Source organism: Malaclemys terrapin, chromosome 12 (assembly GCF_027887155.1).
Source record: "Malaclemys terrapin pileata isolate rMalTer1 chromosome 12, rMalTer1.hap1, whole genome shotgun sequence".
In the NCBI taxonomy this organism is placed as follows: domain Eukaryota; kingdom Metazoa; phylum Chordata; order Testudines; family Emydidae; genus Malaclemys; species Malaclemys terrapin.
In genome coordinates, this window is record NC_071516.1 from 29,076,345 (window position 1) to 29,088,354 (window position 12,010).

The 12,010-nt window shown below is 51.5% G+C and overlaps 1 protein-coding gene across 2 annotated transcripts in view; it reads right to left on the reverse strand.

Annotated features, from left to right (window-relative positions):
* The window catches only part of CBFA2T2 (CBFA2/RUNX1 partner transcriptional co-repressor 2), a 91,728-nt gene extending 81,412 nt beyond the window's left edge, over positions 1–10,316 (reverse strand). For both annotated transcript variants that reach the window (XM_054045769.1, XM_054045768.1), the window contains exon 1: positions 10,198–10,316. In XM_054045769.1, the coding sequence (XP_053901744.1) occupies positions 10,198–10,225 (28 nt within the window). In that variant the 5' untranslated portion in view covers positions 10,226–10,316. The remainder of the gene's footprint in view (positions 1–10,197) is intronic.
* Between the last annotated feature and the right edge of the window lie 1,694 nt (positions 10,317–12,010).

A 12,010-nucleotide genomic window follows, 5' to 3' on the forward strand; every position in this document is an offset into this window, starting at 1 on the left:
TGGAGGGCTATGGGAAATCGCACATGGTATTCAGTGCGTCTGCCTCCCAACATGTGTTTTTCATACTTTGGCAATTCAATCATTTAAAAAATATTTACTGAGCTTTGTCTTTAATTAGAAAAACATGTCCACAGATAAGACAAGCTTAGCACAAGTTAGTGTTTCTGAGCTAGAAATGTCATACATCCGAGTGATGTCACAAGATAAACCCAGTCCCCTGCCTGAATATGGCCCATCAGGGAGCCAAACACCTTGAACACTTTTTCCCCTCCCTAACAAAAACCCTATAGAGTCCCGAATATCCAACAGTCTCTTGGTCCCCCACAAAGCTATGGGTAAGTGGGAGGGAAGATCCTGGCTGCAGACTTGAAAGGCTGCTGGCCGGGTTCCTTGAACAGAGGAGCCAGGATGATGGTGGAAATCCTGGGAGCCGTTGGGCTCCATGGTATTTTAGCATTCGGAATCAGCTAAATCACTCCACACCCTGGCTCTTGGGCTCCTCACACATGTGAGTGTGTGCGCGCACACACACACACACTTACTCAGACATTGCTTTATTGAAACTCCCTATATCTGGAGCCGCGACTGCTTTAGACAACAAGAAGTTCTGGATAAGCGTATTGGATAATCTTGTTTGCAGTGTAACCACAAAGACTACTGAAGATTTGGTACCAAGAAACAGCCTTTGGAGTACAGTCTCCTTGCAAGGCCCATGTAACCTTCATTAGATCTAAGGAGGTCCGGCCTCGGAGAAAGGAGAGCCCACATGGCTTTTAAGCATTTCTGTCTTTGAACAGCATCTAATCAAGAGGCTGATATCTCTGCGGAATTTTGGCAACAACAGTCAGTGGGGTCAGAGTCTCAAATCTGGGAAATATGTGTTGTTTCTTAAGTTATGTCTTAATACCAGATAACATAAGATATGGGTCACTGAACATCTTAAGAAATATGATAAGGGCAGGCATTGCTGTTGGAACATGTTCTATGGAAAACCCACAGCTTCTCCAAGGCTGCAATGCAGGAATCCAGCGTTTTGTATCTGACAGGACTGTGTACGAGCATGGTGTGATGGTAGTGCCTGGGCCCAGGCTCTGGAAGGTGGGACTGGAGTTCTGCCAGCTCAGCACGCTAGCCACACCTCAACCTTTAGTCTTGCAGCAGCTCCGTCCCTGAAAATTATACAGCCTGCTTTGAGCTTGGTGAGAGGGGGGCTCAGGGCCCCTTTGGTAACTCCCTAAAGATCTGGCATGGGGAGAAAGGCCAGTTGGCTACCCCCAGAAGATGACCTAAGGAGAGAAAAAGCCACCAGTCGCCTCCCAAGCCTCCTGTAAAGTGTCCACCATTCGGTGAGGTGTTCTATAAATACTTGTCATTACTATCACGATGGAGGCATGCTGTTATAGCAGCAATAGGAATAGCAATAAATGCTTCATGTGGCTCATTACAGGAAATCACATGGTGTGGGGAGCAGAGGCTCTCCCAATGGCACTTTCCTCACAGGACCATTCCTCTTCCCATCACAAGAGTTCCAGAGCCCTGAGATCAGTCTCTTCCCCTACCCCAACAACCAGGAGGCCCCACATCAGAGATGGCAACATTTTGGGCAGGGTGGGGAGGGCAGTAAAGGCTGCAAAAGGTGTCACATTATGAAGTTGTCCATTGTCTAGCTGGGAGTGTAGATCATCCCAACATGTCCTGCTCAGTATCCCAGGCCCTGCAACTGCTGTACATGGGGGACAGCAGGGTGAGATCCACCTCAAGATCTGCACCTAGATGTTACAGTAATGAGTGCATTAGAAATGGCTGGGCAAACACATACAAGAGCCACATTGGCCCCAGGTGATATATTTGGAGGCACTTGCTATTACAACAACAGAGTCCCCAGATACTAGGAGAAGGGGAGACATTAGAGACAGCAGAACTAGCCCTTTATTGGGGTTTTTTATTGATTTACTTTAACAAAAACAAACTTAGATGGTCTTTAAAAGCCGCAGCAGTATTTATCTACAGCACTGTTTTAAATTAATGGAACATCAGGTACATACCTGCTTTAGACAGTTCCTTCTGAGATGATCAATAGAAAAATGGCTAATATTAACATTTTAAATTGCCAGCTAGTTCTGAAACCTGGCACCCCAATTAGATGATTTTTTGGGTGGAATGAGATGTTTCAAGCAGTGTTATTATGTCACTGTTCAGGCTCCAGTCAGGCCAGCAGCATATGATTTAAAGCATCCTTACAACCAGAAGGGTGAGGGCTATTTTCAAATGAAGTCTCAAATTTTCAAGAATGCTGTACATTCAAGGGAAAAGCTGCATGAAGACTCTGACCCCTCAAAGGATGCAGGGTTCTCTGCCCACTGATCTCGTGTCTCTGCTTGTAACTTAAAGGTTGATTTATAGAACAAAGTTCAGCTGAAGAATAACTCATTACTTGTAGCAGTTAGTGCTTCTCTTTCCAGACGGATGGGCTTTTTGTTGGGGAGGAGGGGGAATTTTAGCACTAATGAAAGGTGCAGCCTTGACAATCCTGGAGACTGAAGTTTATATAGACAACAGAACAGACATCAGATGGTATCTTCCCTGTTTAATTAGATAGGCTTCAGGTGTGGGGAAGAGAAGATGGACATAGGGACAATTTTCTGCCACAGACTTTCTTTCATTGATACTCTCCACAGGAGGCAAGGACAAGCCTTGGAAAAATAGTTTCAAACTGCCTGGAAGAGTTTCAGGTGAATCACTTATCTGGGTTAAAGCACTGGATCCGTAACTTTCCGTACCAGAGGACTTGTGGCGCCTGATTGCCTTCTCACTTACAGCAGTTTTATGCCACGCTAACTCCACAGATGGACTCATTCCTGATTTACACCAACAGAAGTGAAGGCAGAACAGGCTTTTTTTCTTCTTTTTTTAATTTTAGAGGCTTAGTGTAAAAATTGAGCTAGCTGTGAGACTTGGTTAAAATATGATGGAATTCTTAATAACGGTCTCAAGTTCAGTGACTTTTCATTTCAACATTGCTCTGAAGCGAATCAGTTCATGAGTTCTACCTCACATATGTGCTGTTTTCAATCCAGTGCTCAGAAAAGTCACACACCATATTCAAGAAAATGCTTCTCTTGTTCAGCCAGTTCAAAAGATTCAGGGCCCTCTTCTGATCTTACCTACTCTGGTATAAAGGAAGAGTAACTCTACTAAAGCCAATGAATTTACCCCAGGGTAATAGCAAGGTCAAGTCCTTAAAAGATCAGTTTTATTTTCTGAGCATCAGAAAGGGATATGGAAGTGAAGGCTAGTATCTATTTTAAAGTAATCTGAAATTTTCCCAATTTCAAACACCCAGGGTCACCTGCATTCCCATTTGTATTCTGAACTATCAGCTTCATAGAGAACATTTAAGGATTCCTCCACAGTACTACTTTATCAATGCAGCCAGTAAATTTGTTCATTAATGTAATGAAAACATTAGCCAAATAACCAAGCCAATGCATATATTTGGCATTACTGACATTATATGCCCACTCCTGCTGACTTGCTTTCTAAATATCAAAGACAAAATGCGAAGGTCCTTGGACAAATACTACACTTCACTGTGCAGTAAGTGTTGGCATCAAGCTCCTTAGTGTTCAGCTGCTGCCCATATGGTTAACAATAACTGATACTTCACACAATTTTTTTTGCCTGCTTTTTATCTACTTACATGGTCTCCATCATCATAATATCTGAGCACCTCACAAACATTGGGACTTTTATCCTAACAGAACCTCTGAGACGTAAGGGAGCATTCCTCTTCCTATTTTATGGATGGGGAACCAAGGCATGAAGAGGCAAAGGGTACGTCTACATAGCAATCCAGAGATTTAATTGCAGCTTGTGTAGACATAGCTGACCTAGGTTAGATCATTGCTACTTCTAGTAAAAACAGCAGTGTAGCTGCGACAGCAGCAGGGGCTAACCTCCTGAGTGCAACCCTGCCCAGGATACTGCGTACAAACTTGAATGGCTGCCGGCCATGCTACCACTGGTTGTGCTGCTGCAGCTTCACTGCTATTGTTACTAGAGCTAGCTTTGATCTCCTGATTGCAGTGTAGCCTAGATATGCCCAAAAGGCTATGATCCAGTCAAGCATTTAAGCATGTACCCATTGACTTCAAGGTGGCTACTCTCATGCTTGAAGTTACATACATGCTTCAATGCTTTGCTGGATCAAGCCTGATTTCAATGGGAGTCAGGTGTCTACATACCTTTGAGAATCCAAGCCTAAGTGACTTACCAAGGTCACATAGAAAATTTGTAGCAAAGGCAGGAGATGAACACAGGTCTCCGGAGTCCCACTCTAGTGCATTAACCACAGGACCATCCTTCCTCCCCCCTTGAATAGCTTTTCTGAGTAGGGTATTAAGAGATCATCTTTTCACCTGGTGCTTGGTCCTACACCAATATGCATTCTTGTCAATGCCTGCATAACTGACTGCAAATCATTCTGCACCACAAACAGGTCACAATGGGACTTTTTGCAAGACACATGCAAGCTGAAGAGCACTCTTTTTCATAGCCTGCGAATATGTGACATGTAATTACATGATCTAACTCATGTTGTTATAATGTGACCTCTCTACTAGAGTTTACTTCTCTCAGCAGCCACCTTGGCAATATGGCGTTTTGAGTGTGCACGGTTTGACACGAAAATATTTTTAACTGGATTGATTGCATAATACCCTTACTCCCACCACATCCCAGTACATTTTTCCACCACACAACAAGGATTTATCCATCATCTGTAGTTTCCTTCATTTGGCAATTCCTTAAGTAACCAGGCATATAGCTTTTCTGGCTGTTTCTACATTACTGCTGGCATCTGTCTTTAGGCAGATTCCCTTTCAGGCCAGCACATTTCATTTTAAAATGCTCTCTCATTTTCTTTGAACTTTGGTATGCACTTTCAGTGGTTGCCTCGCTTCACTGAACTCAACTTGTCAACACAGACACACTCAGGATACAGTGATCTTAGCGAATACCGATCCTATTCCACAGTTACACAAAAGCATCACAATGTGATCTCTCTCTCTCTCTCCCTGCACCTTACTACTCAACCCACTGTTGCTTGAAATCAATTCTGAACACACAGGTTTATCCATAAATTAACAAATGCTGCACATGTAAGAAAAGATGAGAAGAATGAACGGGAGGCTATTACGGCTATACACACACACTAACCATCTATTCCACTCATTGGCAGCAGTAATGTACTTCCCTGCAGCCCTGCCAACTTTACAGCTTTCAAAGAAAAGGATTGCAACTCTTCCTAGAAGGAGACCTCCTGTTTCGGTAAAGTTAGTTAAAATGGAGCTCAAGTTAATCACCTTCGTATCCCCAATGGAGCACTCTGTAGGCTGCTATATAGCAACACTGGAGTGCTCCGTTACACACATACATGCACACAATTCTGTTTCTAGTTCATTTGGCTGTATGTCTGATAGGAAGGACGTGTGTAAACATGCCAGTTAGTAGGTTTACTGGGATTTTGGACAGAGTTATACCAGTGTAAAAGTGTTTATACCAGTATAGCTTATTTTGGATCAGAAGTGGAATAAGCTACACTAATATATGGCACACCACATGTAGTCCACATGGGGAGTTATTCCAGTATAGCTATATGGGCTTAACTATACTGGTATAATGGTCAAAAAAAAAATCACCCTCCCAACCAACATATTATAGTGGTACTTTTCTAGTTTAGACAGCCCTAAGCATTTGACAGCTTCATTCACAAGCGAACACATGTTTAGTCATATTAATTTTTAAATTACGTTAATAGGACATTGCTCAATTTCTTGGAGTAATAGATCTAGTAGAATTGCAGAAAAACCTTACATTTGTTATGAAAACAATGTCCCAGACAAAATGTGTACAATCTTCAGTTATCCATAAAACATTTCCCTTCAAAAAGAACTGGAAAGGTTTTGCTCAAAATTAAGAATACACTTTTGTAAATTCCGAAGCCAAGTAGAGCGAATCAAGCTTTTTAAGACCAACGGGCCCAATCCTGCACCTAATTCCTTCTGGGTGAACCCACATGTCTACAAAGAGCCTCACTGAAGTCAATAACTCCACATGCATGTAATGGTTTCCTGCACCTGCCCAATAGCTAGACTGAGCCCAGAATGATTAGCATGCTATCTTAACAACATTTAAAATCATCATGGTCTCACAAGGGGTGAAATATACCCCAGTGCAAAACGCCAGCAAATAGCCGCTATAACAATTAAACCCTTGCACTTGTTCACTGTCCAGAGGTGAATTTTACCCTATGGGCCCATCCTGCCCTCACTGAAGTAAACGGAAATCTTGCCATTGACTTCAATGGGAGCAAGAATTGGCCTCAAAATATCCTGAGATATCTGAGCTGCAGACTTCCTTTCTCCAGGCCAGACTAACAGTCATCGACTGCAACCACGACAAAAAGAGGCCCATTCCAAACCCACACTCACTCCCTCAGATCTCTCTCAAAAATGCTGCTTTGGAGATGAACATTTCTCTTGTTAGTCTGAGCCAAGAAGTAATTTATTTTAAAGTTTCCACAAAACTGAACGCACTGTTTGAGGTTTTGTGTGTTTTTGTTTTTTTAAATATCCTTTGAAGGAAAAAATTAAGACTTTGGGGCTTTCAAGTTTTCCACAGATTTAACCCGCAATAAAGGCAATGGAATTTGATATTTTTGAAGAGATTTGGTGCACAAATAGAAGTTAGATGAAATCAATGACAGAACGGAAGAACACTGGCCAGGGTGAGGGAGAAAGTGGTTTTGGATATCTGGAGGGGATGTGGCAGAGATGCTTAGCAAAAGCATTCACAACTGCCACCACCTAGTTTCCAATACACCTTGATCACACCTAATGCTAAGGTACATTGACTCCAGAGGAAGGGTGCGTCCCCCACTCCACATCCACCACATCTTGGGGTGCCCAGCCTGCTCAGGCTTGAGACCAATATCTACTCCCATAACACAATCTCCCAGGCCCTGTTGAAGCAGGCAGCCCTGCAGCAAATGCACTTCCTTCCCCATCTCCCTGCAAAAATAAACAAACTGAATGCAGTCAGGAGTAACATTAATTTACACACTATTTTCAGCTACCATTCCTTCTTGACAAAAGAAGCACCAGCTACCTAGCCAGTGTGGTCATCAAGGGCAATCCATCCAGATCCACCTTCCCACCATGGAGAACTGTACATTCGCGCAGAGCTTTAAGGGCTGTTTCCAACAGCAGCTCATTCCCTGCCCCCCCAAGACAGAGAGAGGAGTGAAATGGGCAGGCATTTGTAACTAGATTGTTCTTAAACATCGATTCACTGCTCCAGATCCCAGTGGAAGGGGTAGGGGGAAGGAGTGGGCCCGGGGTAGGCAAGACAGGGGGATGGGGATCAGAAGTAATGAGGGGAGCAGGGGATGGGGACCTAGGAGGAAGGGGAATGCTGGTGAGGAGCACAGGGAAGGTGGTAGGGATGGATCACGGAATGGGGCACGGATGAGGGATCAGGGGAAGGGAGAAAAGAAATAGGTGGGGTGAGAGCACAAGGATCAGGGATACGGATTCAGAGAGACCAGGAATGGGGAAATGCTGTGAGAGGCTCAAGGATCGGGGCCCTGGGGGCAGGACATGGCTAGAGGATGGGTGAGGGGCTCAGGGCCCTGGGGGCAGGACATGGCTACGGGATGGGTGAGGGGCTCAGGGATCGGGGCCCTCGGGACAGGGCGGTGGGATACGGATGGGGGATGAGCGCAGGGATCGGGGAGCTAGGGGAGGGGCGGGGGATGGGTGCAGGGATAGGAGCGATGGGGGCAGGGCAGGGGTGGGAGAGGGGCGATGGGGGCAGGGGAGGGAGACGGGCGATGGGGACAGGGCGGGGGGATACGGATGGGGGATGAGCGCAGGGATCGGGGAGCTAGGGGAGGGGCGGGGGATGGGTGCAGGGACAGGAGCGATGGGGGCAGGGGTGGGGAGGGAGAGGGGCGATGGGGACAGGGTGAGGGGATACGGATGGGGGATGAGCGCAGGGATCGGGGAGCTAGGAGCGGGGCGGGGGATGGGTGCAGGGACAGGAGCGATGGGGGCAGGGGTGGGAGAGGGGCGATGGGGGCAGGGGAGGGGTGGGAGAGGGGCGATGGGGACAGGGCGGGGGGATACGGATGGGGGATGAGCGCAGGGATCGGGGAGCTAGGGGAGGGGCGGGGGATGGGTGCAGGGACAGGAGCGATGGGGGCAGGGGTGGGGAGGGAGAGGGGCGATGGGGACAGGGCGGGGGGATACGGATGGGGGATGAGCGCAGGGATCGGGGAGCTAGGAGCGGGGCGGGGGATGGGTGCAGGGATAGGAGCGATGGGGGCAGGGGAGGGGTGGGAGAGGGGCGATGGGGGGAGGGGAGGGAGAGGGGCGATGGGGACAGGGTGAGGGGATACGGATGGGGGATGAGCGCAGGGATCGGGGAGCTAGGAGCGGGGCGGGGGATGGGTGCAGGGATAGGAGCGATGGGGGCAGGGGAGGGGTGGGAGAGGGGCGATGGGGACAGGGTGAGGGGACATGGATCGGGGACGAGCGCAGGGATTGGGGAGCTAGGGGCAGGAGATGGGTGCAGGGATAGGAGCGATGGGGGCAGGGGTGGGAGAGGGGCGATGGGGACAGGGTGAGGGGACACGGATCGGGGATGAGCGCAGGGATCGGGGAGCTAGGAGCGGGGCGGGGGATGGGTGCAGGGATAGGAGCGATGGGGGCAGGGGTGGGAGAGGGGCGATGGGGGCAGGGGTGGGGAGGGAGAGGGGCGATGGGGGCAGGGCGAGGGGATACGGATCGGGGATGAGCGCAGGGATCGGGGAGCTAGGAGCGGGGCGGGGGATGGGTGCAGGGATAGGAGCGATGGGGGCAGGGGTGGGAGAGGGGCGATGGGGGCAGGGCGAGGGGATACGGATGGGGGATGAGCGCAGGGATCGGGGAGCTAGGAGCGGGGCGGGGGATGGGTGTAGGGACAGGAGCGATGGGGGCAGGGGTGGGAGAGGGGCGATGGGGACAGGGTGAGGGGACACGGATCGGGGATGAGCGCAGGGATCGGGGAGCTAGGAGCGGGGCGGGGGATGGGTGCAGGGATAGGAGCGATGGGGGCAGGGCAGGGGTGGGAGAGGGGCGATGGGGACAGGGGAGGGGAGGGAGGGGGCGATGGGGACAGGGTGGGGGATACGGATGGGGGATGAGCGCAGGGATCAGGGAGCTAGGAGCGGGGCGGGGGATGGGTGCAGGGACAGGAGCGATGGGGGCAGGGGAGGGGAGGGAGAGGGGCGATGGGGACAGGGTGAGGGGACACGGATCGGGGATGAGCGCAGGGATCGGGGAGCTAGGAGCGGGGCGGGGGATGGGTGCAGGGATAGGAGCAATGGGGGCAGGGGTGGGAGAGGGGCGATGGGGACAGGGGAGGGGTGGGAGAGGGGCGATGGGGACAGGGTGAGGGGACACGGATCGGGGATGAGCGCAGGGATCGGGGAGCTAGGAGCGGGGCGGGGGATGGGTGCAGGGATAGGAGCGATGGGGGCAGGGCAGGGGTGGGAGAGGGGCGATGGGGGCAGGGGAGGGGAGGGAGAGGGGCGATGGGGGCAGGGCGGGGGGATACGGATCGGGGATGAGCGCAGGGATCGGGGAGCTAGGAGCGGGGCGGGGGATGGGTGCAGGGACAGGAGCGATGGGGGCAGGGGTGGGGAGGGAGAGGGGCGATGGGGACAGGGTGAGGGGAGGGAGAGGGGCGATGGGGACAGGGTGAGGGGACACGGATCGGGGATGAGCGCAGGGATCGGGGAGCTAGGAGCGGGGCGGGGGATGGGTGCAGGGATAGGAGCGATGGGGGCAGGGGAGGGGTGGGAGAGGGGCGATGGGGGCAGGGGTGGGGAGGGAGAGGGGCGATGGGGACAGGGCGGGGGGACACGGATCGGGGATGAGCGCAGGGATCGGGGAGCTAGGAGCGGGGCGGGGGATGGGTGCAGGGACAGGAGCGATGGGGGCAGGGCAGGGGTGGGAGAGGGGCGATGGGGCAATGGGGACACGACCGCGAAGTGAGAGAGGGGGCCGGGGCGGCGGGAGCCGCGATGGGGTCGGGGGACGCTGGGAGGGAGAAGGGCGGACCCGGCCCCCGCTCTGCCCGGGAAGCGGCTCTTACACTGGAAGGCTCCCGGGATCCCCACCATGGCCGGACCGCTCTTTGTCCCGGCTGCGAGGCGGGCGGCGCCGGCCGGACACCGGGACGGGACAGGAGACTGGCGGCTACTACTGGCAGCCAGCGCCGCGCTAGGCAGGCCCCGCGCAGGCCCCGCCCCTCAGAGCTGGGGCCTCGAGCCCCACCCCCGATCGGCGCGCTTACGTCATCGCGTACTGAGCGAGGCTCGTTTCCCCTCCTTCGCAAGCCCTGATTGGCCTCCGTGGGCAGCGTGTGGGAGCCGCTTGGATCTGAGTGGGGCGAGGGGGCCGGGTGCTGAGCGTCTGTGGGGACAAGGGCGGGGGATGCTGGGGACGGGAGGAGCTGGGGGATGTTGGGGGCTCAGGGGGCGGGAGGGGCTGGGGGTGGGGGATGCTGGGGGCTCGGGGGGGCGGGAGGGGCTGGGGGTGGGGGATGTTGGGGGCTCAGGGGACGGGAGGAGCTGGGGGTGGGGGCTCAGGGGGCGGGAGGAGCTGGGGGTGGGGGTTGGTGGGGGCTCAGGGGGCGGGAGGAGCTGGGGGTGGGGGTTGCTGGGGGCTCAGGGGGCGGGAGGGGCTGGGGGTGGGGGATGTTGGGGGCTCAGGGGACGGGAGGAGCTGGGGGTGGGGGTTGCTGGGGGCTCGGGGCGGGAGGAGCTGGGGGTGGGGGATGCTGGGGGTTCGGGGTGGGAGGAGCTGGGGGTGGGGGCTCAGGGGGCGGGAGGGGCTGGGGATTTGTATGGGCAGCGATGTGGCATCATTTGGAACCCATGGGGGGGAGGGGGTGTGAGCTCTATGGGGGGTGGTTGCTGGGATCCAGACACTGCAAGATCTGCTAGTGCAGGCCCTGCCCCAGTTAGCATGAGGCCACTGCAATGTTCCCCCTTTTTCTGTATGTGCCAAGTCAAAGCAGATTCTCTCCAGACTCCAACACTTATATCCCTCACCCCCTAGAGCTTCTTTGCCCTGAATTTCCACTTCCTGTCCCAAAACACACAGGAGTGAGAGCTGTTTAAAAGGGGGGGGGGGGGCTTTTTTTATTAATGGAAAAGAAATTCCCTCTTTGCTCCCTTTCCGCACTCACACTTTCCTTGGGTTTTTACATAGCTTGCTCCAACGCCAGTCTATTTAAAAATTCACCCCAGTACAGAAACCAGGCCTGGACAATTTTACCTTGGAAGGTGAATGTATTAGAAAGCTATGAATAAGGAAAAACAGGGACTTAGAATGGAAAGACTTGGCAGCCTTAGCTCTGAGTACTGCTAGGGCTCCAGATATAATAACAGGTATATAATAACTCTTTAGAAAGAATTTTAAATTGTGCATAGAGCTAATCTTTGTAAAATCATGTTGTTACTAATGTTTGCCTCCTTTATCCACCTGCTGTGCATTGTCATAAACCAAGACCAAGGTCTTTAGGGCAGGAACCGTCATTTTACTACTTGATTTTACAGCGTCTACAACAATGAAGCCCCAATCCCTATTCCCTGGGCTACTGCATTACAAACAATAATAATCAATGCAACGGTACGCGTCTGCTGTTAAAATTGAAAAAGGAAAATGCAACAGTTTAGATTCCATTTATAACATTTATAACATTAAGATGTGATTCTACTCTGCAAGGTGATATGGTTCCGTGTTTGGTTATTGTATCAGTGATTCCAAATGAAATGTGTTCATTTTACAAATAAAAAAAAAATCTAACTGCCAGTAGTATGGATGCATCCTAAAAGTCGAGTTGGGCTCTTTATTTCTCAGGCATTATAACAGGTAGTCTGTAGATTAAATTCTGTCCCCAA